At 50.3% G+C, this 25,764-nt stretch overlaps 1 protein-coding gene across 8 annotated transcripts in view; it reads right to left on the reverse strand.

The window, feature by feature from the left end:
• Positions 1-3,920: 3,920 nt before the first annotated feature.
• CREBBP (CREB binding lysine acetyltransferase) overlaps positions 3,921-25,764 on the reverse strand; it is a 129,410-nt gene continuing 107,566 nt past the window's right edge. For 5 of the 8 annotated variants that reach the window (XM_082362041.1, XM_082362043.1, XM_082362040.1 and 2 more), the window contains 12 exons: positions 23,858-23,968; positions 22,221-22,277; positions 19,423-19,500; positions 19,027-19,094; positions 14,333-14,483; positions 13,823-13,969; positions 13,090-13,203; positions 11,817-11,982; positions 11,318-11,485; positions 9,052-9,213; positions 8,601-8,882; positions 3,921-7,118 (listed from right to left, as the gene is read on the reverse strand). In XM_082362041.1, the coding sequence (XP_082218167.1) occupies positions 4,980-7,118; positions 8,601-8,882; positions 9,052-9,213; positions 11,318-11,485; positions 11,817-11,982; positions 13,090-13,203; positions 13,823-13,969; positions 14,333-14,483; positions 19,027-19,094; positions 19,423-19,500; positions 22,221-22,277; positions 23,858-23,968 (3,643 nt within the window). In that variant the 3' untranslated portion in view covers positions 3,921-4,979. The remainder of the gene's footprint in view (positions 7,119-8,600; positions 8,883-9,051; positions 9,214-11,317; positions 11,486-11,816; positions 11,983-13,089; positions 13,204-13,822; positions 13,970-14,332; positions 14,484-19,026; positions 19,095-19,422; positions 19,501-22,220; positions 22,278-23,857; positions 23,969-25,764) is intronic. The other 3 variants (XM_082362042.1, XM_082362039.1, XM_082362044.1) reach the window with 2 other exon arrangements.

Raw genomic sequence — 25,764 nt, forward strand, 5'->3', positions numbered from 1 at the left:
CCCTCGCTTGCAACATTCCCTAAACGTCACCACCTCCCTTGAGGATCAGTTAGTGGATCCATATCATTGTTATGCCTATATATCATTTAAAAAAATTTAGTGAATTCCCTGGCAGTCCAGTGGTTAGAAATCTGTGCTCTCACTGCTGAGGGCCTGGGGTTCAATCCCTGGTTGGGGGAACTAAGATCCCACCAGCCATGCGGTGTGACCAAGAAAAGAAAAACGTTAATAAGAGGATTTCTTGTTGCTGGCCCAGAGCCGTGGGACCCATGATCAGACGATAAACCCCATTTCCATCACTAAGAGCTCTCTAGGAGTCAGGTGGGAGGCGGGTCATCTACACTGGGAGCTGTGAGCTGTGGCCACTACAGTTGACCGACACTGTCAACATTTCTTCTCTGACGCCGAAGTGAGCCAGTGGGCACCAGACACAGGCAAGCTCAGTCCCACACAGTCCTTTGTGAGGACCTGGTTACCACACACCACTGTCTGCCGTGTTCAAGGGGCTACAATGTACTGCAACGCCCCTGCTTTGCCAGGGTACCCCGAAGTGGGCTCAAGGGGAACCGGTGGACTAGGAGGGGAGGCAGGTGTGTGGGAGGGTTTTCAGGGCTGGAGGAAAAGCTCCTCTCGAATGAAAGGGGAGAGCGTGGCTGGGGCCAGCGGCCCACGTCAGCCCTTGGTGCTCACGAATTCAAGTAAGTCGGTCCCTCTGTTCTCCCACCTCATGGCTGGGCAGAGGGGTGGACACGCGTTTAAACAGCACTTGTTACCTGGTATCACTACCTTTCACGAGGCCAGGAAGGCAGAAGAGCTCGCTCACAGCCAAGGCCAAGGCCCTGGTGCCATCACTGCCCCCACCTTGCAGGCACCTCCGGCCCACACTTGCTATGACCTGGTCTCCCACTCCGAGGTCTCTTCCTGACCCCCTGACTTCTATACCACTTCCTAGGGTGTTCTAAGCTGTCAGCGCCCTTTGAATCTTTCAGTTCAGTGAAGTAACTTCACTCACATCACAGTCAGTGGATCTGAATCCATCCTCTGTGGAGAGGCGCGAGCTCGCGGAAAGCACCATTTGCATCCTCATCTCCAAATCAGGGTCCCTCAGCCTTGTCTTTGTCAGCCTGGGTGCTACATTCACTTATGTTAGTATCTCACGACTGACCCGTTTCCCTGCTCTTGATTTTGCAGTGAACACGGGATGCCCTGGGAAGGTGCCGTGTGGCTTTATGATCCCAGGGGGACACTGGCCCCAGCCCCATGCGCTCCTGCGCCATCCACCTGCTGAGGTGGCACCACCACAGTGTCTACTTCCCAGCACTGGCCTTGTGTCAAGGACTTCCTGGCTTCCCCCCGTCTGCCACCCATATTCAGCTCCTTTCCTTTTTCAGAGTAGCTTATTTTCTCATGCAGTTCTAAAAGCACATTTTGGCTCAAATGAAACCTTTTGGTTCCACTTTACAGCAATCAAAAGTTGTGTGTCTTCAGCCTGAGATCTTAGAAGCCTCTTCACCTCGTATTACGCAGCCATTGCAGCCGACTCCTGTTTTTAACACACTGAATTCTCAAAAACATAATCAAACATGCGCACTAGACAAAATCAGCTGAACCCCTTTATCTTACGACTGGCTGCTAAGCTAATTCTACGGGTTGTTAGCCAACTGGAACCATCTTTGAATCCAAGCAGTTTTGCCAGCTTTTATTATAAACACCAGCACATTTCAAGTTTCCTCTTTTTTTTTCCCAAGGATTTCAGGCAACTTTATTCATGGCAGAAGTTCCTTTTTTTTTTTTTTTAATAAGTTTATTTATTTTATTTATTTTTGGCTGTGTTGGGTCTTCGTTGCTGCACGTGGGCTTTCTCTAGTTGTGGTGAGCGGGAGCTACTCTTCGTTGTGGTGCGCGGGCTTCTCACTGTGGTGGCTTCTTTTTGTTGCGGAGCATGGGCTCTAGGCATGCAGGCTCAGTAGTTGTGGCACCTGGGCTTAGCTGCCCCGCAGCATGTGGGATCTTCCTGGACCAGGGCTTGAAACTGTGTCCCCTGCATTGGCAGGCGGATTTTTTTTTTTTAATTTTTAAAAAAATACTTAAATTTTATTTATTTTTGGCTGCATTGGGTCTTCGTTGCTGCGCACGGGCTTTCTCTAGTTGCGGCGAGTGGGGGCTACTCCTCGTTGCGGTGTGTGGGCTTCTCATTGTGGTGGCTTCTCTTGTTGTGGAGCACAGGCTCTAGGCACACGGGCTTCAGTAGCTGTGGCACGTGGGCTCAGTAGTTGTGGCTTGCGGGCTCTAGAGTGCAGGCTCTGTAGTTGTGGCGCATGGGCTTAGCTGCTCTGCGGCATGTGGGATCTTCCCAGACCAGGGCTTGAACCCGTGTTCCCTGCATTGGCAGGCTGATTCTTAACCGCTGCACCACGAGGGAAGCCCAAGTTTCCTCTTTCTGATCACAAACACAGGACTTTTTTTTCTCCTCCTAAGTAGACAGCATGTGAGACACCGCGTCGGGGCTTTCCAGCTCTCACAGAAACTTCCTTACGCCAAGTGCCAGGTTAGCATCCAGCCCACACCCTTGGCCGCATCCTTTGGCAACAAGATTGCATGGGACTCCAAGAGGATGAGGTCGGCACAGTTTTGGATTCTGGGATGACCTGAAAGAGACTCCCCATTGGCCAGGGTAAGAGGGCTGCACATCTGAAGTGTGGGCCTGGAGCTGCTTCTCCAGGGCCCAGACGGCTCACACTTCTTGTCTGAACAGACTCAGCCCAGGGCTTTCCCATCAGTGCAGAAGGCGACCGGGAAGAGGGTCACAGACGCAGGACTTGAGCACGTTAGGCGAGGATGGCACGTGGCCATGGAGGGCCTGGCCCCGCTTCCCTTTGGGGATGGGTGGGGATGGGGGTTGGTTGGTGGCGAGATGGTGGTCTTAGTCTTACCTGGCTAAATCTACAACATTAGAACAAGATTTGAAGCCCTGCGTTACAACTAATTAGAGAGTTTCCTCAAATTTAGATTCCCACTTCAAGTGTTTTGAAAAGATTTTTGTGAATACAGGGCCAAAAGGAAAGCTATTTGGGCTGTGATTTCCAAGTCTGACATCACAACCCCTCAATTGAGACCACCCTTGGTTGGGAGGCAGGGGAATGAGACAGGACCCCACTTGCCAGTGCCCTGGGAGGGGGTGCACAGACCAAAGAATGAATGTCAACTCTCCTGGCAGTGGTCTTCCTCTCATAGATGTCATTTTTACAGCATTCAGGACCTCGAGTGTCACCCCCTCAGCTAAGGGCCCCTGGAATTGGACTCAGAGAGGAGGGGTGGACCAGGTGGCCGAGTGCAAGTGTCGCTCGAAGCTGGAGGCCTCTTCTCACCCCAGCAGGGCTGGTGGCCAGTGTTCCACATCGTTCCCCCCAGCGGCCCCCAGGGCAGTACCTCGCTGTTTCTAGAGGAAGGTGGAGAAGGCAGGACTGGAGCCGCATCTGCCCAGCCCAGAGTCAGAGGCCGTGGCGGCATCCTCCCTCACTGAACCAGGATTTGGGGGCAGGCCAGGAACCCCCTGTAGTTCCCGGAACACCCTTTGCATCAATTCTGGGATTGGCATGTAGGAGCGGGGGTGGGGTGGGGGTGGCTAAGATGGGGAGTGTGGACAGGCGACAAAGTGCTGTTTCAGGGCCACTTGTGTCCCCGGCTCGAGTGAGGTTCTTCCATGCATGAGCAGCAAAGGAGGGCCCTCCAGGCCTTGGCTGAGCCCAGCTGCCACCCCAGCCCCCCCCCGCCCCCGGCCACCAGGACCGCGGCCCCCACCTTTCCTCTGTGAGCAAACAATCAGAATCATGTCTTACAAAGAACAGACTCCAAAAATATATATAAATAAATAAAAACCTTAAACATTCTTACAGGGATCTTAAAGAACAGAATACATGTTAAAAACTTCAGTAATTTATATCAATTTTAAGCGGTACTTTATATACAATGGGGGAAAAAAACACATGCATAGTCCAAATACAATGTTGAAAACAGCATTTTCATAACAAAAGAGCTGGAACACGAAGTGTTAACACCATGTACATGAATTCAAGGACCACCCTTTTTGTCTGTTGCACACAGTTTATTTAACAATATGATATAAGAAATGAGTTGGTACTTTACCATTCTATACAGTGATTGAATCTTCTTGAATTTTCTTATTTATAGTAATTATAGCGCTTGCATGATTTACACTAGAATTGCTTTTCCTCATTTCAAGTTTCACATAGAAGAAAGAAAAGAATGCTTCTTCTCTATTAACATTAGCATGGTCTAAGAGAGTGATCATCCCTATTTTTTGTCTAAAACCAGTTTTATCAGAGAAACAAAGCAACAATTTCTACATCTGCAAGACAAGAGTTTGGCTTAAGCCAGTATGTATAGATAGATGTGTGTGTGGGTGTGTACGTGTGTGCGCTCAGGAGCCAATTCCTATCATCCAGGGGTAATACTTGGAGACGCCCACAGAGTTCACTATAGAAAAAATCTTCCCGCAACGTCAGAAAGTTATCGGGATACATTATAAGCTTGCATTATTTCAGGAATCAGTTTCTGAATATTATTTTTCTTCTCACTTTTAAACATAAATGTTTAAAGTCTTGAAAATACAAATAAAAAATATGAATATAATGAACTTGTTTTTCCCGTTAAAAAAAGGCATGAGTCACCAGCAATGACGACAAAAAGAATCCAAACAAAACCCCCCTCCCCCCAAAACAAAAAACAAAAAACAAAAAAAAAAACAAAAAGAGAGAGAGAGACCAGATATTTAAATCAACTGGTTTTTAACAAAAAAATATATTCTTTGTATTGTTTCTTTAAACAGCAATCTACCCTTCCATGACTTGGAAGTAGCAGTTCCATCTAGGAATAAAAAGAGCCCAGATGCCTCGATTTCAGTACAAAAGGTCCAAGAACATGAAAGGGAAAAAAAAACAAGTGATGCTCTCACAATGCTACAAACCCTCCACAAACTTTTCTAGGGTGTCTCCCGTGGTGTCGCCAACCAGGGACAGCTCATTGGACAACGCACTCCTGTTGGGGGTGTTCAGCTGGGGGAGCATTGCACTCTGTTCGGGGTTCCCCAAGTGTCCCTGATCTATGGAGCTGGCCATGGTGACTGCGAGTCCTGGGTGGGGGGAACCAGTCTGGGGCGAGACGTGGTGTGGTGAAGGCTGGGGCTGTATCCGTGGCGACGGGCTGGAATGTGGAGGCTGGGACTGGGGCCGCGGAGACTGGACAGGGGCCGGAGACCGCACCTGGCTACTGAGGGACGTGGCCATCTGCTGGCCGGGGAGGTGCGAGGCCTGCGGCTGTCCTGAGAGCATGTGCTGCTGGGGGCTCATGGGATTCGGCTGGCCCGGGGACCCAATCTGCTGCTTCATCTGCTGCTGCTGCAGAATCCGCTGCTGCAGGGCCTGCTGGATGTTGGGGGTGCTGTCTGCGCCCAGCCCAGGCTGCCCCATCTGGCTGAGCTGTCCCATCTGGGCCGCCATCTGGCCCATGGAGCTGCCCTGGATGGGGAGGTGCTGCTGCATCCGCTGCTGCTGCATGGCCGCGGGGTAGCCTCCGGGTCCCTGAGGCTGCTGGAACTGGCCGTGCCCCGCCATGCCCCCGGCCATGCCGGCACTGCCCTGCTGCTGCTGCTGCTGCTGCTGCTGCTGTTGCTGCTGCTGCTGCTGCTGCTGCTGCAGGAGCTGCCTTCGCAGCATCTCTCTGTACTGTGGGTTCATACTTGCCATGCTGGGGTTGTGCCCCGGGTTCATGATGTTCAGGGCCTGGCCCTGGGGGTTCAGGCCGCCCATCGCCGGCTGCTGTGGAGGCACGCCGGGCCGCGGCCCGCCGGCTTGCATGGCATTCAGGTTCTGCAGGCTGGGCTGCTGGTGCAGGCCGGGCTGGGGCTGCAGGCCGGGCTGGGGCTGCAGGCCGGGCTGACTGGCCACGTACTTGGCCGTGCGCTGTTTAATGAAAGCTGCCATCAGCTGAGGGTTGGACTTGAGGATGTTGAGCACCTGCTGCTGCTGCTGTGGGGAGCTGGGGGACTTCAGGGTCCGAAGCAGGTCCTGCAGGGCGCCGGGCGAGATGCTCCGGGGCGGTTGCACGCTGGGCATCCGCGGCCCGGCCACGGCCGGCTGGGCCTGCATGGACATCACGGGTCTGGGCATGCCTGGCATCGGCTGCTGCTGGGGGATGGGCGCCTGCTGCCACTGCCCAGGTGGCAGGCTGGGCACGACGGGCCCGCTGACCTGGTTGGGTCGGGGCACGTTCAGGCCCACGGGGGCCATCTGGCTCACCGGCGTCACCATGCCCGTGCGCCCCGGGGGCATGCCGTTGTTGATGTTCACCCGGTACAGGTGCTGCTGCTGCTGGGCCTCCCGCTCGATCTGCCGGGCCGCCTCTACTGCCGCGGGCGGGGGCTGGGCGGGGGGCGGTGGGGCCGGCACCTGGTTGGTGGGCTTCCCGGTGGACACCGTTGTTGGGGGCTGAGTCCGGGCCACACTGGGGAAGCCGGCTGGTGACATGTTCACGGGCGACGGCTGCGGCTGGGCGGGGGGCTGTGGCGTCTGGGGCGTGCTGGGCTGCTGCGTGGGGGTCCCGGGTGGTGCTGAGGTAGGGGAAGGCAGGCTCTGCTGAGGCACGTTGCGGGTGTTCATGGTGGCCATCCGCCGGCGCATGAGCTGGGCCTGCTGCAGGCGGTGCTGGATCTGCTGCTGGCGGAGCTTGTGTTTGATGTTGAGGCAGAAGGGCACGGGGCACTTGTTTTCTTGGCAGTGTTTGGCGTGGTAGCAGCAGAGGGCAATGAGCTGCTTGCACACTGGGCAGCCGCCGTTGGTCTTGCGCTTGCAACCCTTGGTGTGCTGCACCACCCGCTTCATCTTCTGGCAGGACGGCAGTGAGCAGTTGGCGTTGCGGCACTGGCAGGCGTGCACCAGGGACTGGATGCAGCGCTGGATGCTCAGGCGCCGCGACTCCTGGGGGCTCTTGGACTGTGGCTCACCCTGGCTGCTGCCCTCGTCGTCCAGGCCCAGCCCCCACTTCACCATCTTGTGGGTGTGGCTCTTCGTGTTGTAGCAGTTGATGCAGAGGTCGTAGTCCTGCGGGCGAGGACAAGAGACAAGCCAGCGTCAGCACGCGGCCCCGACCACCGGCTCCCCACCATCCCCACGAGGCTCACAGATGCCAAACGTGTCTGCTCCCCGGAACCTTCACTCCCGGGAACACTCCACAGCCCAGAAATTCCAGAGACCACCGGTGCACCTAGTCGCCCTCTTCTGGGGGCCCCTCTGCCTTCTCCCAACCTGCTGGCTCACAGTGTGTGCAGCTTCGTGAGCACCCCGAGGCTGGGGCCCCTATGCTCTAGGGCTGCTGCGGGTGCCCTCGGTGCATCCCCAGAGCTCGGGCGGGCACTGGGGCTGAGAGGCCTTTACCAGGAGGAAGGCCCTGGGCTCGCACCATAGCAACATAATGCCCCCTCCCCAGGTTTCTAAAAGCTGCACCTGGAGACGGAGACCACAAAGCACTAGATCTGGAGGATGAGCCCTGTGACCAGGACTGCTAACCTTCTCACAGCAAGGACGTGAAAATCCCCACAGTGGGAAATAAGAGAGAGGACAAAAGGAAGCTGGAGAGAGTGGCAGAGAGACGAAGGCATTATAGAGAACCTCTCTGCCCCCAGAGAGCACAGAGCTGCTGCTGTGGAGCGCTCGACTATGGGGACTATCTAGGCGTTGACACCAGCAAGGTGAGGACTGGGCAGGAGGGGAGTCTGACCATCTGCGGGGGGAGGCAGAGCACGTGATACCCCGTGCAAGTGACCCGTCTGTGCCAGGGACAGGCCGAGACCGCCGCAGAGGGGGTGCCGGTGTGGTCTGACCACAGGATCCACCAGGACAAGGGAGGAGGGGTTCAAGACCCCTGACCAAAGGGACCCAGCCTGACAGCAGCAGGGAACCCCGACCTCTTGGCAAGCCTAGACTGGGAGCACCAGAAGAGGAACCAGTCAGAATCCCAGTGGAACCAAAGCACCACCGTGCTCTCTTCTCTCTGCCCTCCCACCCTGCACCGAAAGGCCTGTGCACGTGCCTGACACAGAGCTGGTGTTAACGAAACACAACAAATAAAATAACAAAGTGCTTGTGATCATCTCCGCATCCTGGAAAGGTCAGCACAAATGTTGCCTCCCAGGGAAGCTCACTGGCTTCCCTCCGTCCCCTGAAGACCAGCTCCCCCGCACCCTGGACACATGCCGTTGGGACGAGGTCGGGACCAGGCTGCCCCGTGAGCAGACACCGGCTGCTCCTTGCCCTGGACGGCTGGTGCTAAGCCCCAGAACAGGCACAGGGCAGGAACCCCACCAACATCGAGAGAAACCCTCTCATTCGTGAACCCCAAAACACAATCTCAAAACCAACAGTGGACTAGTGGAGTGGACAGATGAGCATTCATCTGGTCATTTTCTCCCTAGAAAACGCCAACTGTCTAAGAGTTGCCCTGAAACACACATGCACAGCCCGAGAGCGCCGTGGGCCTTGCCAGCTCTGCCGGCAGCTCTGCGCGGGCAGGTGCCCCGCGCTCACCTCGCACACGGTGCAGTGCCAGCGCGTCTCCACGTGGTGCTTGCACTCGTTGCAGGTGTAGACGAAGCGGTCCTGGCCCTGGGTGTGCAGCTCCACCAGCATGCACAGCGTGGACCACTTGGAGCGCCGCAGGGAGGAGAACTCCCAATGCTTGTCCCGGGCCAGCGTGAGGAAGGCGTCCCGCCCATCCATGAGGTCACAGCTGAGCAGGGGGTCGGGGTCGACAATGGGGGGCAGCGTGTTGATGACGGGCCCAGCGTGGAGGTGGATCACAAAGAAGACCTGGGGGACGGCAGGGAGGAGCAGTGTCAGCCTCGCTGAGAGAAGGACCGAGCCGACTCCTGCTGTCCCCGGGGCTGAACTGCGTTGGTGACAAGCAGCGTGGTGTCGCCAGGCCGGGCCTCCTCCCCCTGCACTTGGTCCGCCCCCACCCCACCCCGCCCACCCCCACCTCTTTGTGCTTCTCCATCGTGGCATAGAGCTTCTGGGACAAGTCGTTGGACACGTTGGGCATGCTGGGCTTTTTCTTGTTGGCTCGGCTGATGCTGCTTTTATTCTTGTTGGTTTTCTTGTTGTTCTTTTTCTTGGCGTTCTTGCTGTCGCCCTGGCTGCCCTGTAATAAGACTCAGAGCTGTCGGCCCTGCCTAGCCTCCTGCTCCAACGTCCAGCAGGGAGACCACCAGCTCCTGCTGCGGGGGCTCCAGGGAGCTGGGCCTGAGGCAGGAGACCGCCGAGCAGACCCCTACCGGCCTGCGCACAGGCCATGTGCGTGGCTGTCAACACTGCTGCCTTCAGAGGAAACCGCTGAGGGGAAGGAGGTGAGTATGGAAGCAGGGCCCGGACTTGGCCAGGACTGAGTGGGTACAGTGGTGACAAACATAAAGCAAGCACTGCCTGTGCCACAGCAGCCGCACATCACATGGAGGCTGGAGGGAAGAACACACCTGGGATGCTAGTTGGGATCTAACCACTGAGGGGGTGGAAGCCGTTTCTCCTGGTCCTATGTTTTCTACTGGCTGGAGGCAGGCACTCCTCCTCGACGGGCACACAGCCAGGGCTGTGCCCCCCTCAGAGCCCCTCTGTGGCAGCTGGCCGGCAGCACAGACTCTCCTCCCAGCACCCCCTGAGCCCTGGATGCCAGTGCTGACTCAGGCCACCTCCTGTGCCTGGGTGGCCGTCCGGCAGAGGCAGAGGAACCTGGGTTCACTGATCGGCTGTGGTCTTTCTCCCACAGGCACTCCAAGTTTCCACTGAAATCCAGCCCACCCTTCCAGGTCAGCTTGAGGGAGGGACCTGCCGGCATCTCTGCAGTCCCTGAGGAGCAGCATCTCCAGCCCTAAATCACCCCATGTTCCAGGGGATGCCGGGTCCTGCCTCCAGGGAGGTCCAGCAAAAGGCAGGCAGAGAACGATGACCACAGCCCTTGACCTCTCCTCGGGACCCACCTGTGACATGAGTACTTGTCACATCCTCACCCACGCGTTCTCCATTTTGGAAGGGGCTAGGGATGCTGTCTTGCAAAAAGGACAAACCCTAAAGCACATGCTGCCTGGCACGAAGCAGCCATGCAGACATTCAACCCTAGACCCCTGGCTCCGGATGCTGGCTCCACATGCAGCCCCAAGCCCTCCTGAGGGCCCCAGGCCTGCACGGCTGGTAACAGGCATCTCGAGATGAACACATCTGCAGCTAATTCTTGACTTCTTCCCCCAAGTGTGCTCTCCCTTCCTTCTCCCCTTCAGGGAGACGCAGCAACACGGACTCAATTCTAAGGCCCCAGACCCAGCAGGCAGCCTCGATCCAGGATCTGCCTCATGCGCCACAAAGATGCGCCCTAAGTTCTGAGGTTGTTACTCTCAAAACACGTCATACGCTGCTCACTGCCGAGAGCTACGAATCCAACTAAGCCACCACCACCTCTTACTTGAACATGTGAAACACGGCACGGCTCGGGCTCTGCCACGTTCCCCCTCCTGCTGGAGGCTCCTCCTCCTGGATCTTCTGGGCTCCTCTCACCAGTCAGTCTCTGCTCAGATGCCACCTCCCCAGACAGGCCCTCCCAAAGGTGCTGCATCTGCCCTCTTCCCTCGTGTCTGTCCTACACCATCTCAGCATGCACCACACACTAGGACACACACCCCTTGAAGGCAGGGATGGAGACCTCTTTAGTTCCCACCGCACCCCTCAGGACGGTGCCCGCACATGGCGGGGGCTCAGTGACCAGAGTGAGTGCACAGACGCATGAACACCCAGTGAAGAGTGGGGGGCAGTTTACCACAAGGAGAGTGAATGAGGCCTGGCAAACAAGAGTCTCCTCCTCAAGTCATTTCTAAAGTGAACTGACTGGTTCCTGATCATGATACCCGTCTCCATCTCCATCTCTATCTCCAGCACCTCTTCTGGGCTCCCTGGCAGGGCGCCCTCCTCTCTCATCTTGCCATGTCTCAGCCCCGCTGTCCTGCCCAGAGATGCCAGAGCAAGCCCCTCTGTCCACCTAGTAGGTGATGTGTCTCCAGTTCGCCCAGCACCCAGTGTGGGCTGTGCCCCCAGGCCCAGGCCTGCCCTGTGGTGGGCGGTAACACGGTGAGGTTAGGTATGAAAACACCACCACAGACAAAGGAGGCCATGTCTTGAGAACTGAGCAGCCCACACTCACTCCCTGACCTGCTGTAGCGCAGCCTTTAGCACATGCGCTGGGGCCCTCCCTTGGGCTTTACCTCTGGGGTCTCACTGGCCGCGGTGCTCTCCTCCTTCTTCCTCTCTTCTTCCTCCTGTTCCAGCTCCTTAATGCTCTCCTCCAACACGTTAGGCCAAAAGTCACCCTCGAAATAGGGCAGTTCCTTGGCACTGGTGAGCCTGTCTTCAGTTGCTTGTTTGAAAATGTCCTGGAAAGTGAACAAGCACAGCGGTGAGATGAGTCGGGCTGGGTGACAACACTCTGGGGAGGGGGCTCGGGGCCACGACGTGGAGAGGGGACCGCGCACTCCTGAGGCGCATGGTTTCACAGGCTCTGCCGCCACTTCTCTTGGACTGCCAACTGCAAATCTTGACGGACAGCAGAGAAGTTGCTTCTTAGTTTATGATTTTTTTAATTTTTGCTTTCCAATACTCATAAGTAGATATAATTCTAACCCATGTGAGCACAGAGGGAGACACGTGAAGATGTGGGAGTCAGTGGTGAGGAGGCCCCCCACCCGCCCTCAGCGGTGTGGGCACCTTATAGTCATGGATGATGCGCTCGGCAAAGGCCTTGTCCAGCATCTTCTTGTACCACTCCTGCAGGCGCTTTGGCTTGGGGATTTTTTGATCCGGGGGGTGGCAATGGAAGATGTAGTCGTCTCCTTCACTTGGGGGACAGGCCCAGATGTGTCCTGTTACATACCTGCAGGACACACACACAATTCAGATGGAAGCAGTGAGCAAAATCATCCCTGCCTTTGAGGAGTAACAGCTGAGGAACACGGACCAAAGGACAGAAATAACTATGAAGAAAAACAACAAAAAAGAAATTACAAAATGCTTCTGGCAGAACACGTGAGAGGCCCAAGAGAGGTTCCAAACCATTGTGCTGGGGAAGGGGGTTAGGGTAAAGCCAAATCTCTACAGAGTGCAAACGCAGCCTGGAAATTGGCCCTACGGTACCTCCCTCTTGGGTGTGCATGTCAGGCAGGGGCTAACGCTGCAAGGGAACCTGTGACACAGGAGAGAGCCTGGGAAGACGGCAACGGGTCAGGCGTATCAGACGGCTTGTCCCCAGGGTGGATGCACTGAATTTCCTATCTACTTTCTCCTGCACATTGGAAAGGAAGTTGAGTATTTCTTTCTAAGGGGTTAAAGACAAAATAGATCTCATTCATTCTGCTCAAGACACTTCAATCAAACATCTCCTTTCCAAATTTGGGAAAGAAATGTGATCTAGAACGTAAGAAGAGAGACAGGAAAAGAAGTCAGACACAAGAGACCACATCTGGTAGGATTCCGCTTCTATGAACCGTCCAGAAAAGGCACATTTATAGAGACAAAAAGGAGATTAGTAGTCACTGGGGGCAGGGGTCCAAAAGGGATGAACAGCAAATGGGTGCAGGGATCTTAACAGGGGTGGGGGGGATGAGAATGCTCTGAAACTGATTTACCGTGACAGCTGCATTACTCGGTAAAGTTACTAAAAATCACTGAATGTACACCTGAAGCAGGTGAATTGTATGATACATAAAATATGCCTCAATAAAGTTTTAAAAAAACAAGACTAGAATGTGAGAAAAACACAGAAGGCAGGGAAAGCACATGAGCTGTGCTGGGAGCCCCAGACCCAAGTGGCCCAACAGAGCATCTGGCTGGAAGGGTGCTCTGGAGACCCCTGAATCCGTTTAAGGACATTAAAATAAAAACACAAAAAACCTTAAGAAATACTTGTGTTATTTCACAAAATACACAGTGAAAATTAAAAGCGGAGTTTTTATTAGTTCTGAATAATTTGAATTAAACTCACCCCAATTTCTTCACGTACTCTAAATATCCAATAAGGATCTCATGGTAAACAGCTGTTCGGAGGCATCGGGGTCGGAAGAAATGAATACTGTCCAGATAAGATATGTACACACGCCTGGGGGGCAGGGTGAGGAAGAAATTAATTGAAAGTTCAGGTTATCTCCCAAACTTGAAACCAAACACCAGCATCTAAAAAAAGCTCCAGAAATAAATTCTGTTTTGATAGCATTTACACTGGCCACAAACAGGACATAAGAAATCTGCCATCACCAAGCTCTGCTACCAATCAATAAAATAGAATTCAATTTCATCACTGAACTACGAAACAATGCCATCACTCACCACGGGGGAACCGTGGAGAGATCAGGGCAAATTAGGAAAAGCCACTTCTAATTCCTTCTCACCCAGATTCTTGACTGAACATGAAATAACTCTCAGCAGAGGTGTGACATTTTCATAAGTGCATCAAAGAGAAGCCCGGCCTGTGTAGCAGTCCCCACCCCCTCCTCCATTGGTTTACCTGCCCCAGGTAAGACAGGGGCAACAGCAAGACCAGGATCAAAACCCACGTGTGCTTACAACACAAAGCACTCTACAGTCATCAAAACTCTTCACTTCCCACTGGCTTAGCAAAAAACAAACTAACGAAACTAACTAGTAGTTCTCTAAGATGTTTAGAGCCTCGGTCGCTAGCACAACACGTGACACGCACCCCGAAGGAGCTAGAGGATTACCTTGTGTTTGGAGGGGGGCAATCAGAGCCATACTCTTGGACGTGCATCCCAAAGAAGCACACATCCACTCCATCAATTTCCTCAAAGGCAAAGAGTGCTTTGGTTCGATACGGGAAAGATTCAGACATTTCCCCAGAATCCACAAACCTGAAATAAAAGAGCCTGATGTTTGCATGCATCACCACCATTTACAAAGTGCTTTACAGGCGAGACCTGCTGCCGTAAACCCGCTCAGTGCAGAGAAGCTGGAGGCGAGGTCCCCCCTTCTGACCACTGGCCCAGAGCTCCTCCACTGGCCCAGGCAGCTCGGAGCCTTGACCCCATTCTTTGTGACACTGCTTCACTCAGACAGGAATTCCACCTCCCCTGATGAACGTGGGATACTGACAGAAGGGTGGCTACATGCTAACTGATGAAAAGCTTTCAAATTATGCAAACTCTAAAGCTTTGCCAGAAAGCAAGGCTCTGGTTAACCACGTGGGGTGCCCACTGGAACGTCTGCACACAAACCGTGACTTCATCCCGGGCTTGACCTCCACCGTCTTGTCTGAGCTGGCCACTACGCGGACAAACACCTCCCCGGCTTCAGGATGATTCTGTCGCCGCAAAAACTTGTTGACTCGGTCTTCCAAGTGGTTTCCCAACCGTGTGGTCTGCAGTCCTGCAAAGTCCAGCACAAGCAGATGAGAGGGCTTCGGGAGGGTTGAGGTCACAGAATCCACCTTTTTCAGTGTAGTCTGGTATTTTAAGGAGTAACATTCTCCAAATACAGAAGGGGTCTAATGTGTCCTATGAGGTAAGAAGCATTTTATAAAAGAAAGGTGGACCCTGGAATCTCAGGCATTCCACGCATTGAAAACTGTCAAATGCCCAATATTTCCATCTTCTTCTAACTGTAAGGGGCAGAAGAGACACAAAGGTGGACCCAAATCTGAAAGAAGATGGGCTCTGGGGTGAAGCAGGGGAGCAGGCACGAGGGAGCTGCACTGGGTCCACCCTGCCTCCTGCCCCACATGCCCAGCCCCTAGTGAGACAGAGATCTGGCCCTGGCTGCGCCCACACAGCTGCTCAGTGTCACAGCTGTGCCCCAAGGCTGGAACGCACACTTGAAGAACTCTTAACAGAAATGGGGAGCCTGCCACTGCTTTCCCTGGAAGGCAGGGCTGGCACAGCCTCACAGACAGGATGGCACAAATGCCCCTTCCTGCCCAGCTCTGATGAGAGTCCTGGTGCAGAGTCTGAGACAGCTAAGCTAGCATGCAGCCAAGGGCTACCTCGCTCTGCGAGCATTCCAATCCTGGGCGGCAAGGGACGCTGTCCCAGGACGGAGACCTGCCTGGCACCATTGCTGGTGGGCTCCTCCGCCCTGCCCCTCTGTACCCTCCCTCTCCCAGGGACAGGCCAGGAGTTACACAGCATATAAATACACATACAGTCATAGCATAAAAAAACTCTGTGCATATGGGGATAAAAGACTAGACGGGAAAGCTGCAAAAGGTTAACAGTGACTACAGATGACAGGATTTTAGAAGATTCCTTACTGAGGTTAAGAAATATCTGCAAAATTTAGGCTTTTTAAATTTAGTTTCTCTGCAATAAACATACCAATGGTAGAGTTTTTTTGGTATATAAATTATACCTCAATAAAAGTGATTAAAAAAAAAACTTAACAATGGCAATGAAATAAAGACCCCATTAAAAAATAAGAACTTTAAAAGCTATAAAAATAAGCGGAAGTAGAATTATGTTTCACACTCTGATACACGTGCACACTTTCCACAGCTGTTTAGTCATGCTCTGGATCCCCTTATTTCAACCTCCCACAGCTGAGATAACCATCCTGAGAAAAAGAGAATTAGGTGCAAAGGACTTAGACCATCTCATCTATTCTTTGTGAAGCCCAGAAGAAAATTCTCACGTTCTCACCCCCCTGTACTCCCGCCCATGCCGCTGCTGAGCAAGTTTTGTTCCCTCATGAGGTGGCTTCCAATCCAGAAAGGGAGGACACAGCTAAGAAGGGCCACCCTGCGCTAGTGCAGGGAGCTCCCCCTTCCCTTGTGAAACTACGATTACACACACTATGATTTTCACATAATGAATAGGAGTAAACCTTCAAAATTAGGTCTTTACGTTTTTTCCCCAAATTACCTGAATTACCTGTACTAAAAATACAGGTTTTTTTTTGAATTTTATTTTTTTTATACAGCAGGTTCTTATTAGTTATCTAGTTTATACATATTAGTGTGTATATGTCAATCCCAGTCTCCCAGTTCATCCCACCCCCCACCCCCCGCCACTTTCCCCCCTTGGTGTCTGTCCATAAATGTGTTCTCTACATCTGTGTCTCTATTTCTGCCCTGCAAACCTGTTCATCTGTACCATTTTTCTAGGTTCCACATATATGCGTTAATATACGGTATTTGTTTTTCTGATTTACTTCACTCTGAAAATAGTTATTTTATTTTTTTTTTAATACATTTATTTATTTTTGGCTGAGTTGGGTCTTCGTTGCTGCACGCGGGCTTTCTCTAGTTGTGGCGAGCGGGGGCTACTCTTCGTTGCGGTGCGTGGGCTTCTCACTGTCGTGGCTTCTCTTGTTGCAGAGCACGGGCTCTAGGCGGGCAGGCTTTGGTAGTTGTGGGGTGCAGGCTCAGTAATTGTGGCTCGCAGGTTCAGTAGTTGTGGCGCACGGGCTTAGTTGCTCCGCGGCATGTGGGATCTTCCCGGACCAGGGCTCGATCCCGTGTCCCCTGCATTGGCAGGTGGATTCTTAACCACTGCGCCATCAGGGAAGCCCAAAATACAGTTTTTAAATGAGACAATTATGACGGTCTGGTCACAAGCACCAAACTGAACGCCATGAAGAGGGCTGGAGAGGTGCTCCGCTGTGTCCCCTGAGAGAAGAGCCATGGGCTTTACACACGGGACGGCACCGTGTAAACCTGGAGAGCAGCCAGCACGTGCTCAGAGACTCAGTACTGGGGAAAGAAGGGCTGTTCTCATGCTGCGGTGCCATGCGAAGGTGTCCTCCAGACCAGCAAGTACAGGCACTGAGGGTGGGCATTTCTGCAGCAGCCCCTCCCACTGGACAGCAGGGCCCAGGCCACCCTCACTGTGATGGTGCCTTGGGCTTCCCACAGGGTGGCCACGTGCTTTGGTTTAGGTTCCCGTTTCCACTCCCCACAGCCCATCGTGCTGCAGCGGACGGCCCTGTACGTGCCTTTAAGCACATGAGCAAATATCTTTGTAGGAGACGTGCGTCAAAGTGGAACTGCTAAGTCTAAAAATGGACATTTTAAATTGTACCCCACCAGGTATATTTTTGACCATGGGAGCCTTATATTTCCCTTTATGTGATCAAATCCTTCAGCCTTTTGCTTTCTGACCTCTGGGCTCTATCTTTTTTAGGAAGGTTTTTCATAACTGAACACAGTAAAAACACTCTCTTACTCTGACCTCCAAAGCATTTGTAGTTCTTACTTTTCGTCCCTTTAGCCACCCGAGTTGCGTTGTGCATGTGGCGTTAATGGGGAGGTGGTTTTGGGTGGATAGTCAGTTGTTTAGTATCACTCTCTGCCCAGCAGCTGGAAGATATTTTCAATGCAGTTGTCCCTCCACACCCACAGGGGACTGGTTCCAGGAACCCCTCAGACACCAAAATCCAAGGATGCTGAAGTTCCTGACATACAATGGTGCAGTACAGAAGGCCCTCTGTACCCACAGGTCCCACATGCGTGGACACGGAGTGCCCACTGCACTAAGTCAGTGCAAATGACGCAACCTCTCTTTTGTGACCGACAGACACTTGCAGAGATGATGCTAATACACAATCAAATCAAAAACCAAGGGGAGACACACCACCTCTAAGGTCCTTTTCTGTAAGTGAAGGTTCTATATCTTTGAAGCTCATTTGCCAAAGGTCCACATATCCCTCTCCACCATTCTCTGGACACTAGGGGAGGGTGGGGGCTGGGCCAGCTCTCAGGTTCTCCTACCCGCCCCCCCCCCCCCTCGACCCCTCTCTCTTCTGGCCGCAACTGCTCTTCTATTGAAGCCTAGCTCTCCTGGCAATTTCTGTTTTGGTCACCAAAGCTCTGGCCCAGGAGATTGATTCTAAGTAGCTGACTGCTTTAGTGGCATCACTCAGAATGGATCCTTTAAAGTAGGGGTTCTCACCTGCATGCCCCCAACCCAGGACATCTGGTAATGTATGAAGACGTTTCTGATGGCCACCATTCATGGGGGGGGGTGGGGCGGGGAGTGTTACCAGCATTTAGTGGGCAGCAGCCTGCTGCTAAAATTCTAATTAAGCACAAGACAGCCCCCATAACAAAGACGTTTCTGGCCCAAATGTCAGTATAGAAACCCTGATCTAAAGAGAAATATTATAATAGCTGGTTAATTCATCAATATTTCAAAAGATTTTATAAGAGTGAGTTTAAGTGATAGGGTAACTGTGGATTTTGGTAATGACAGAGTTTGAACGTGAATTAACGCTGACTTGGAAGGCTTCAGAGGGGCTTCTTCCTTGCCTGCCACCCTTCCCTCCTGCCCGCGGACCTCTCCCTCCATCCCATCTCTCTTCTACTCCAGCTCCTCAGGTGGCCTGGCTCTTGCTGGGGAGCCCTAAGCGGTGTGCTAGTTGCCTGTCCTACTGGAGAGAAGTGAGAGCAGCAGCCGAGTTGACAAAGACGACACACTGTACACTTCTGAAAAGTGTCGTCTCTAAAAAAGTGAAGACTACCTATGAAAAGTTACTCCTATAGCAACAGGGCGCGCTCTCTGTTCCTCGCAGACACCAGCAGCCACTCCCAATGCGGCAGCGACACACCCAACCAGCCCTCGTGCAGACCAGGCTCCTGCCAGTCCTGGTGATGTTGGCTGATTCCCAGAGGGCCCCAGAGGGTCACTCTTCCCAACAGTGGGGCCCACACCTACTGATGGGCAAACAGCCGCCCCCGCAGGTACCCAGGGCTGAGTATGCCCAGGACGTGTGTGTGTTATTTCTGAGCTACTTGAGAAGGATCTGCTGACAAATTTTCTCTCTCAGAATTCACAAAGTTTACTATATGTGTTTTAGATGAAAGTTTCTAAACTTTCTAAAACACAGACTGATCATAAAGCTGACTTTCATATAAAGATCAAGGCAAATTATTCTCTTCAAGGGTAAGACAAAAAAATACAAAAACCCTTCCACAACTTACTCTTAGCACTGAATTTGTTTTCTTTACGAGTTCTGCCCGTTTTCTTCAAGCAGTTGTCGCACACAAAGCTGCAAAAAAAATAATGGGTGTGATCAGATTATATAAAACAGTATATGTTGCCAAACCAGTGAAATGCAGCATTAAAATACTTCGTTGGCAATTAAAATCGCATCATTATACAAAAGTGAAGAGGCAGACTGCTTTGATTCTACAATTCCTAAAGCGGGCAAACACTTAAGACTTAAATTTAGAACAAACTGCCATCCATCTAAATTGCCGGATTCTTGCTGACAACAATGAATGAAACGCAGTAGCAGCCAGCATCCTCCCCTCTACTCTCTGCATAACTGCTTTCCCTTTCCCGAGATCACAGGAAATCACCAGGAAATTACTCACCCTGAAGGCCAAATGATATCATAGTGGAGAACACAAATCTGATGCATCTTCCGGCCACACTCCTTGCAATCAACGAAACTAGAAGACAAAGAAAGTGCACTGTGACACACGGAGCCACATACATAATGGAGCTTCTACAGAGCCCGTGTGGTGTGCTCACACTTCGTCCCCTTGATGACTTCAAGAATCTGCAGCATTAATGCATCTCTTGACTAATTGAGCCGTATTTTAAAAAATGCATCAGTATGATATTTTCTATAGGAAAGACTGACTTTCTCCCTTTCTTTGTACAAATGCCTCTTTCCTCTCTTCTCCCAATCTGCTTTGCAACCAGAAGTGAAAATTTATTTCTAAAAATTGCTATGACGAAGGCCTATTTTACAGGTCAGTATTTCTGATATTACTACAGATTTTCAAGACCAGTGCTTGCTCTAGATGACTGCACATGCCTAAATGGACTTAAATAACAGAGAACAATACCGTCAGTGTTACAAACCCTTGTTCTTAAGCCCAGGCGCAGGAAACGTATGCTGAGTCAGTTACAAGGGTGGGAAATGACGGCCTTTCTTAAAGTAAACACTAGAGAAGTTGGGATGCACCACGCCACCTGCCCTCTGCACAGCTTCCGCCATAGCTCACCTGGGCCCTGTCACCTCACCTAGGAAACTTAATCGCCAACATGCTTGAAGGTCAAAACCTATTTTTTCAGCCATGCCCTTAAAGCCACCACAACTTATACCCTGTGGAAGGCTGAGGGGCTAGAAAGTACCACATTTCTCCAAACAGTCCTGGGTCCCGGCTCTTCCTGTCATGCTAGATGCCGGTCCCCGTAACCTGACGCCTGCTCTCACTACTGCTGCTCGAGTCCCTGGCCCCTGACCATCCTACTGCCCTTGCTGAGCAAGCCTTCCACCATAGATCGAGCCCAATCCAGCTTCTCTGCCCCTGCTCTGTCGGAGAAAAGGACACACAAAGGCAGACTGTGCAGAATGGCAGCGACCCTCATCGGCCATCCTCAGTGCTCTCTGCTGTCCTGCCCCAGCTGCTGCCCTTCCCAGTACACACAGGAGGGAATCCAGCACCCTCTGCCCCCTTGTCCTATGGGGCTCCATCCACGGTCCCTACATGCCCTGCCCTTGAGCTCACCTGCAGTGCTGCTGAACATCCCATGTCCTTTCATGTCTTTGTGTCTAGAATGCTCTGCCCACCACCCCCAACACCTGCTTCCAAATGAGTGTCACCTTCTCCACTGGGCCAGGGTCCCCCACTCTGGACTACCTTACTGCCTCCTGCTGCCTGTGCTATGATCTGTCTGTCCTACTGGAAGACAAACGGCTGGAGGACAGGCCCCCTTTATTCATCTGTGTCTTCCCCACTGCCTGGCAACTACTGCTTCAATGTAACGTATTCTGAAATTGAAAAGTGAGTATAGCAACTAACATAACATTGTAAATACTCCAGTATAAAACAAAAATTTTGGGGGACTTCCCTGGTTGCTCAGTGGTTAAAACTCCGCACTCCCAATGCAGGGGGCCCGGGTTCAATCCCTGGTCAGGAAACTAGATCCCACACGCATGTCGCAACTAAGAGTTTGCATGCCACAAATAAGGAGCCCACAAGCTGCAACAAAGGAGCCTGCCTGCTGCGACTAAGGAGTCCGCGAGCCACAAACTAAGGAGACCACCTGCCGCAACTAAGCCCCAGCACGACCAAATAAATAAATAAATATTTAAAAAATAAATAAATAAAATTAAAAATTTTAAAAAACTGAATATAAACCACAGAGAAACGGGAAAACTGTCGGGGAGGACACAATGTGAACAGGGAGACAGCCAGTCAGGACAAACAATCCACTGACACTAAAGAGACAGGGAGCAGGGAGCAGCCTCCTCATGCACCAGGCACTTTGCTAAGTAATCGTGTTCCCCCTGCAACCCCACCCGGGCACTGCTGGCAGGAGAGACTAAGTCAGCTCTCAATGGGAAGTGGAGTCTGTGTCTTCCGCCGGAAGCTGGGAAGTTGAGCCAAGGGAGGGGAGAACCTGTTTCTCAGCTCTGGACACACCACAGCCACATTTACCAAACTCCCAACAGTGTTGGAGCCTGTGCTCACCAAGCAACCCTGGACGGGCGTTCACCGCAGTGACAGAACAAAATGGGCATCTCCACACACTGGGGTGCCTTCAGGACTCGTCTTTGGGGACCGGGGAGGAGCCACCACATGGAAGGAGCTCTGAGGCCTCTTTAAGGGGTTATTACAAAGCAAAATTTACATACTGAGTATTCTCACTGATCACTGGAGGAAAGGAAAGTATCTGACAATGACCTTCGAAAATATACCATACCAAAGATGGTGACAAGAACATACAACACTGGGCTTCTCATTATTTATTTTTAAAAAGTGGTTTCTAAGAGTTTTTCTTTCTGAAATTTCCCTTTAAATGATACTAGCACCCCTCCACCAAATATTCCTACCTTTAGTCTCTAAAGATTCACACTAAGTGGCTTCTTAAAGACGATGACGAAGTTATGACAGAGATTCTAATAGAGCCAAAACATCCATCTAATCTTACATTAAAGGGTGTTAAAATTCAGTAGCTGGACAGCATGCTACAGAGACATACATCTTTTGTGTGAGTTAAAACAGAATCCACATCTGAAATAACTTCACACAAAAAATTCCACCCAGGGTAATATATTTATTTCCAGCGTCTTCTCCCGCAGCCCAACCATAAGGAGGAACTTTCCTGATCTGAAACTAAAACCTAAAAGTCAGAAAGAAAATAGCTGTATACTCACGGTTCAGGATCTAAGGTATCATTTTTCTTCTTTTCAAACTGATCCTTTGAAATTGTCCTTGTTTTTTGGGGGAGGGGGGAAAGGAAAAATGTTAATTAACTAAATTTATCTGTTGAGTATAAACTATAGGGTCTCTGGGATATTATTCTGTAACTAGTTCTTCACATAAAAAGTAAAATGATGGCCAGCTGAAATCTCAAGTAGATGTAATAATGGCATGAACATACAACATTTAATTCTATAGAAAGCACTACCTTTTATTTTTCTCTGCCTTCCCTGGAATATTTCCTCCAAACTATCATCAGCACTTATTACAAGATTTAATTTAAGGTTAGTCAAAATACAGTGGCAAAATTATGTTGAGATTCAAACCTGTTAATTTCTAATCAAATCTACATGGTGAATGACTGCTGAATTTGACCAACACTGGTATTATCAATTCTTCTAATTACAATATTCCTTCATTGACACAAGTCAGCATGTACTTGGGGATATTTTACTTATTCTTAAAGGGCTGACTATTTCATTTTTGTGGTACTTTTATTAGTGTATATATGAATTACTTGATTCACAGAATTATACAATCCAGTTATTAATCACACAATTGGACTAAAGAATTAAATTGACAAGGGATAGAAAAATAAATTGAATATGTAGAATTTCTGTCATTTTGGTTTATATATCTTACAGGTGGGTATGGTTTGTTGTGCGACTGAATAAAGTAAACTTGAGTTGCACAGTAAGTGTCCAACAGTGCTGGAAACTGTTTCAGTGGGAAGCCTTTTTGCCTTTGGGGGGACAGTCACACAGGAGACTTCCCAGAGTGGCAGGAATCACAGCAGAGTCAGGAGAAAAGAAAGACCACAAAACGCTAGCAGTCCTAGGCAGTTATGGTGGCTGGCAGGTTTTTAGGTATCTCGAGCATGTAAATGAGCTGACCATCCAATCTGTGGATTTGCTTTTGCTTTTTTCTCACCACATTCTGGCCATTTGCCTACTCAAAAGTAACTCCATCAGAGGATAAGCATCAGGGAGGAAATGGTGAACTCAGTGAGGGAATGAACAAACTAACTCATGCCTGTCCATGCTGGAGCTGTGAGCAAGAGTCCAACCTCCAGAGAGGAAGGAGATACAGGTACTCGTTGGGGTCTCACCACCTGGGTTCTGTTACCTCTGCAACTTAAAGGACAGAGGTTTCAGTGGAAGATCAACTAAATGCTACAGACGGGGTATACACACAAGACTCATTTTTGCTACTGCCAGTTAGTTCTGTGACTTGGGTTACCTGGTTTCTCAGGTGTAACTGAAAATTTACAATCTTCCCAAATGGAAGGTGACAGCCATTAGGAAAAAGCAAGTGTTTTAGAAGAAGAGATAGAGCAAGGTCGAGAGAGACCACTGCACTGCAGTGGGGGCTACAGCATCACAGTCTCAAGCAGAGGGAAGAATGTGCAAGTGGCGCTGGGATTCAGCTACAACAGCTACATTGTAAAATATGAATGTGGGTATAAGTAATATGAAAAATACACTACAGAAAAGTCACAGTGGGTGGCAGTGGTGCTTCCCTTTTAATCACGGATGAGAACAAAACAACAATTCAGAGTCACCCCCAAGAGAAATGACAGGATGGTACTTACGTCTGGGGTTGTGAAGGGTCGTCACCCAGGGTAACATTCTCCCCCTGGATCTCTGTGAAACACTTCTCACAGAAATGATACCTGTCAGCAAGAAGGCCATACTTGGGTGAACTGGTCCATGATAACACACAGCCACCCAAGCAACGAAGCCACCAATCAGAGCAGGGCAGATCACCACGACGAAGGGGGGGCGTTGTTGGTTGATTGATGGGTCAGTGAGGACAATGAAAGGAACAGGGGCAGGTGGGGAAGGGCAGGATTAGAGAACAGGGGAGGGAACAAATAGCACAGACATAAAGGTAAGACGCAAACACCAAGACAACACAGAGCAGAAAGCCAAGGCAAAGCATTGATTAGCATTCGGTCTCATTGCACACATCCCAGGCCATCATCACTAACAACGGGTTCGTCCAGCTCCAAGATGCAAATGTTTTCAAGGAGTTGTTAATACTAGAATTGCAAGGAGCCTAATTTTAGGAGTTTGGATTTTGTTATTACTTAGAGAAAACCAGATATAACTAAAGGTTTTGAGATGGAAAAAATTTACTTTGAACAAAACAGTCTGACAAAAGGCCTTAAAAAAGCAATTTAAACTGAAATAGCTTTTTTTCAAAATGGAAAATTTATGCTTGACAGCAATTCATAGATTTTATTTCCGGTATTAAGCCAGATCTTTAAAGGTATGAAAATGTTGAGCACTCAGAACTGGTTTTAATTTTCTCCTGTTATTTTTCACATGTTAATCACTCAGTTAATTGGGTTACAATAGAAATGAAACCAAATCCATATTCTAGACAAACATTTAACAGAAATGCAATCGGGGTCAAAGACTTTCCAGCCATTTATCAGTAAGAATATACAGAGAAAAACTGTGATATATTGTATAAACAATACAATATATGTAAATCCATGAACAGTCTTAAAATTCAATTCTAAGCTTCAATTTAAACTTTTTGGTATTGGGACCAATCATTCATCAATCTGAGATACTCAGTGATTTCTCTAACTTGGGGACAATCCAAGTTAAGCAAATTTAGAGACTTAATCTTTAAAGCACAATCTGCATTTGAGAAATTATCCATCACCCCAATTTCTTAGAGTATAGAGCCTGGGCTCAAGCTATCAAATAAGAACAGTTAAAATAAAAACTATTAAATGTTTGGAAAGGACACAAATGAGAAATCAACAAAAATGCAGGCTGATGCTGCATAAACAAGATGGGCACAAAGGAATACTGTAGAAGTAAACAAGCTGAATGAGGTGAATTACACAAGCAAAAGGGATGAGTACAAGGTACGACGGCAGCACAATAAAATGCGGTTTTAGTGCTCAAAACTATGTCTACAAGATGCCAAGAGGATTAGTGTTAAAGACACTGTGACGAGGCTTGGAGCGCCACACTGAACCACGTGGGCAGAAGGAGATGCGGCAGCTTGCAGCTACACACAGACACAGACACACACGCACACAAACACACATGCGCGCACAGCTACAAACAACTGAGATTCAGGCCACTGCCTGGCCAGTTTGTCTTCATTACCACTAAAATAGGTCCCCACAAGTTCTAATTCTAATCTTAATTAAACACATTGAGCATTCTGTCTGCTATATTTCACTGACTAAACACACATAGTGAATTAAAAGTATAAAACTTTAGAGCATGCACACATCTCAAGATTATTCAATTTTTCAGATTTGTTGATGAGGAACATGACAGATTCACTGTGTGTAGCAACTGGATTAATAAGAGTTTCTTGCTGGGACCAGTTTATTTAGAATTAATTCAATCAACAAAGTCTGCCAAGATTAAAAACTGACCAGGAACAAACAGATTAACACTGCTGTTTTTAAAAATACTTATCTCTTTCTCTGAATGAATTACAGTAATATTCTGGCTATTCACTATT

Source organism: Balaenoptera borealis (genome assembly GCF_965194805.1).
Source record: "Balaenoptera borealis genome assembly, chromosome: 16".
Classification (NCBI taxonomy): domain Eukaryota; kingdom Metazoa; phylum Chordata; class Mammalia; order Artiodactyla; family Balaenopteridae; genus Balaenoptera; species Balaenoptera borealis.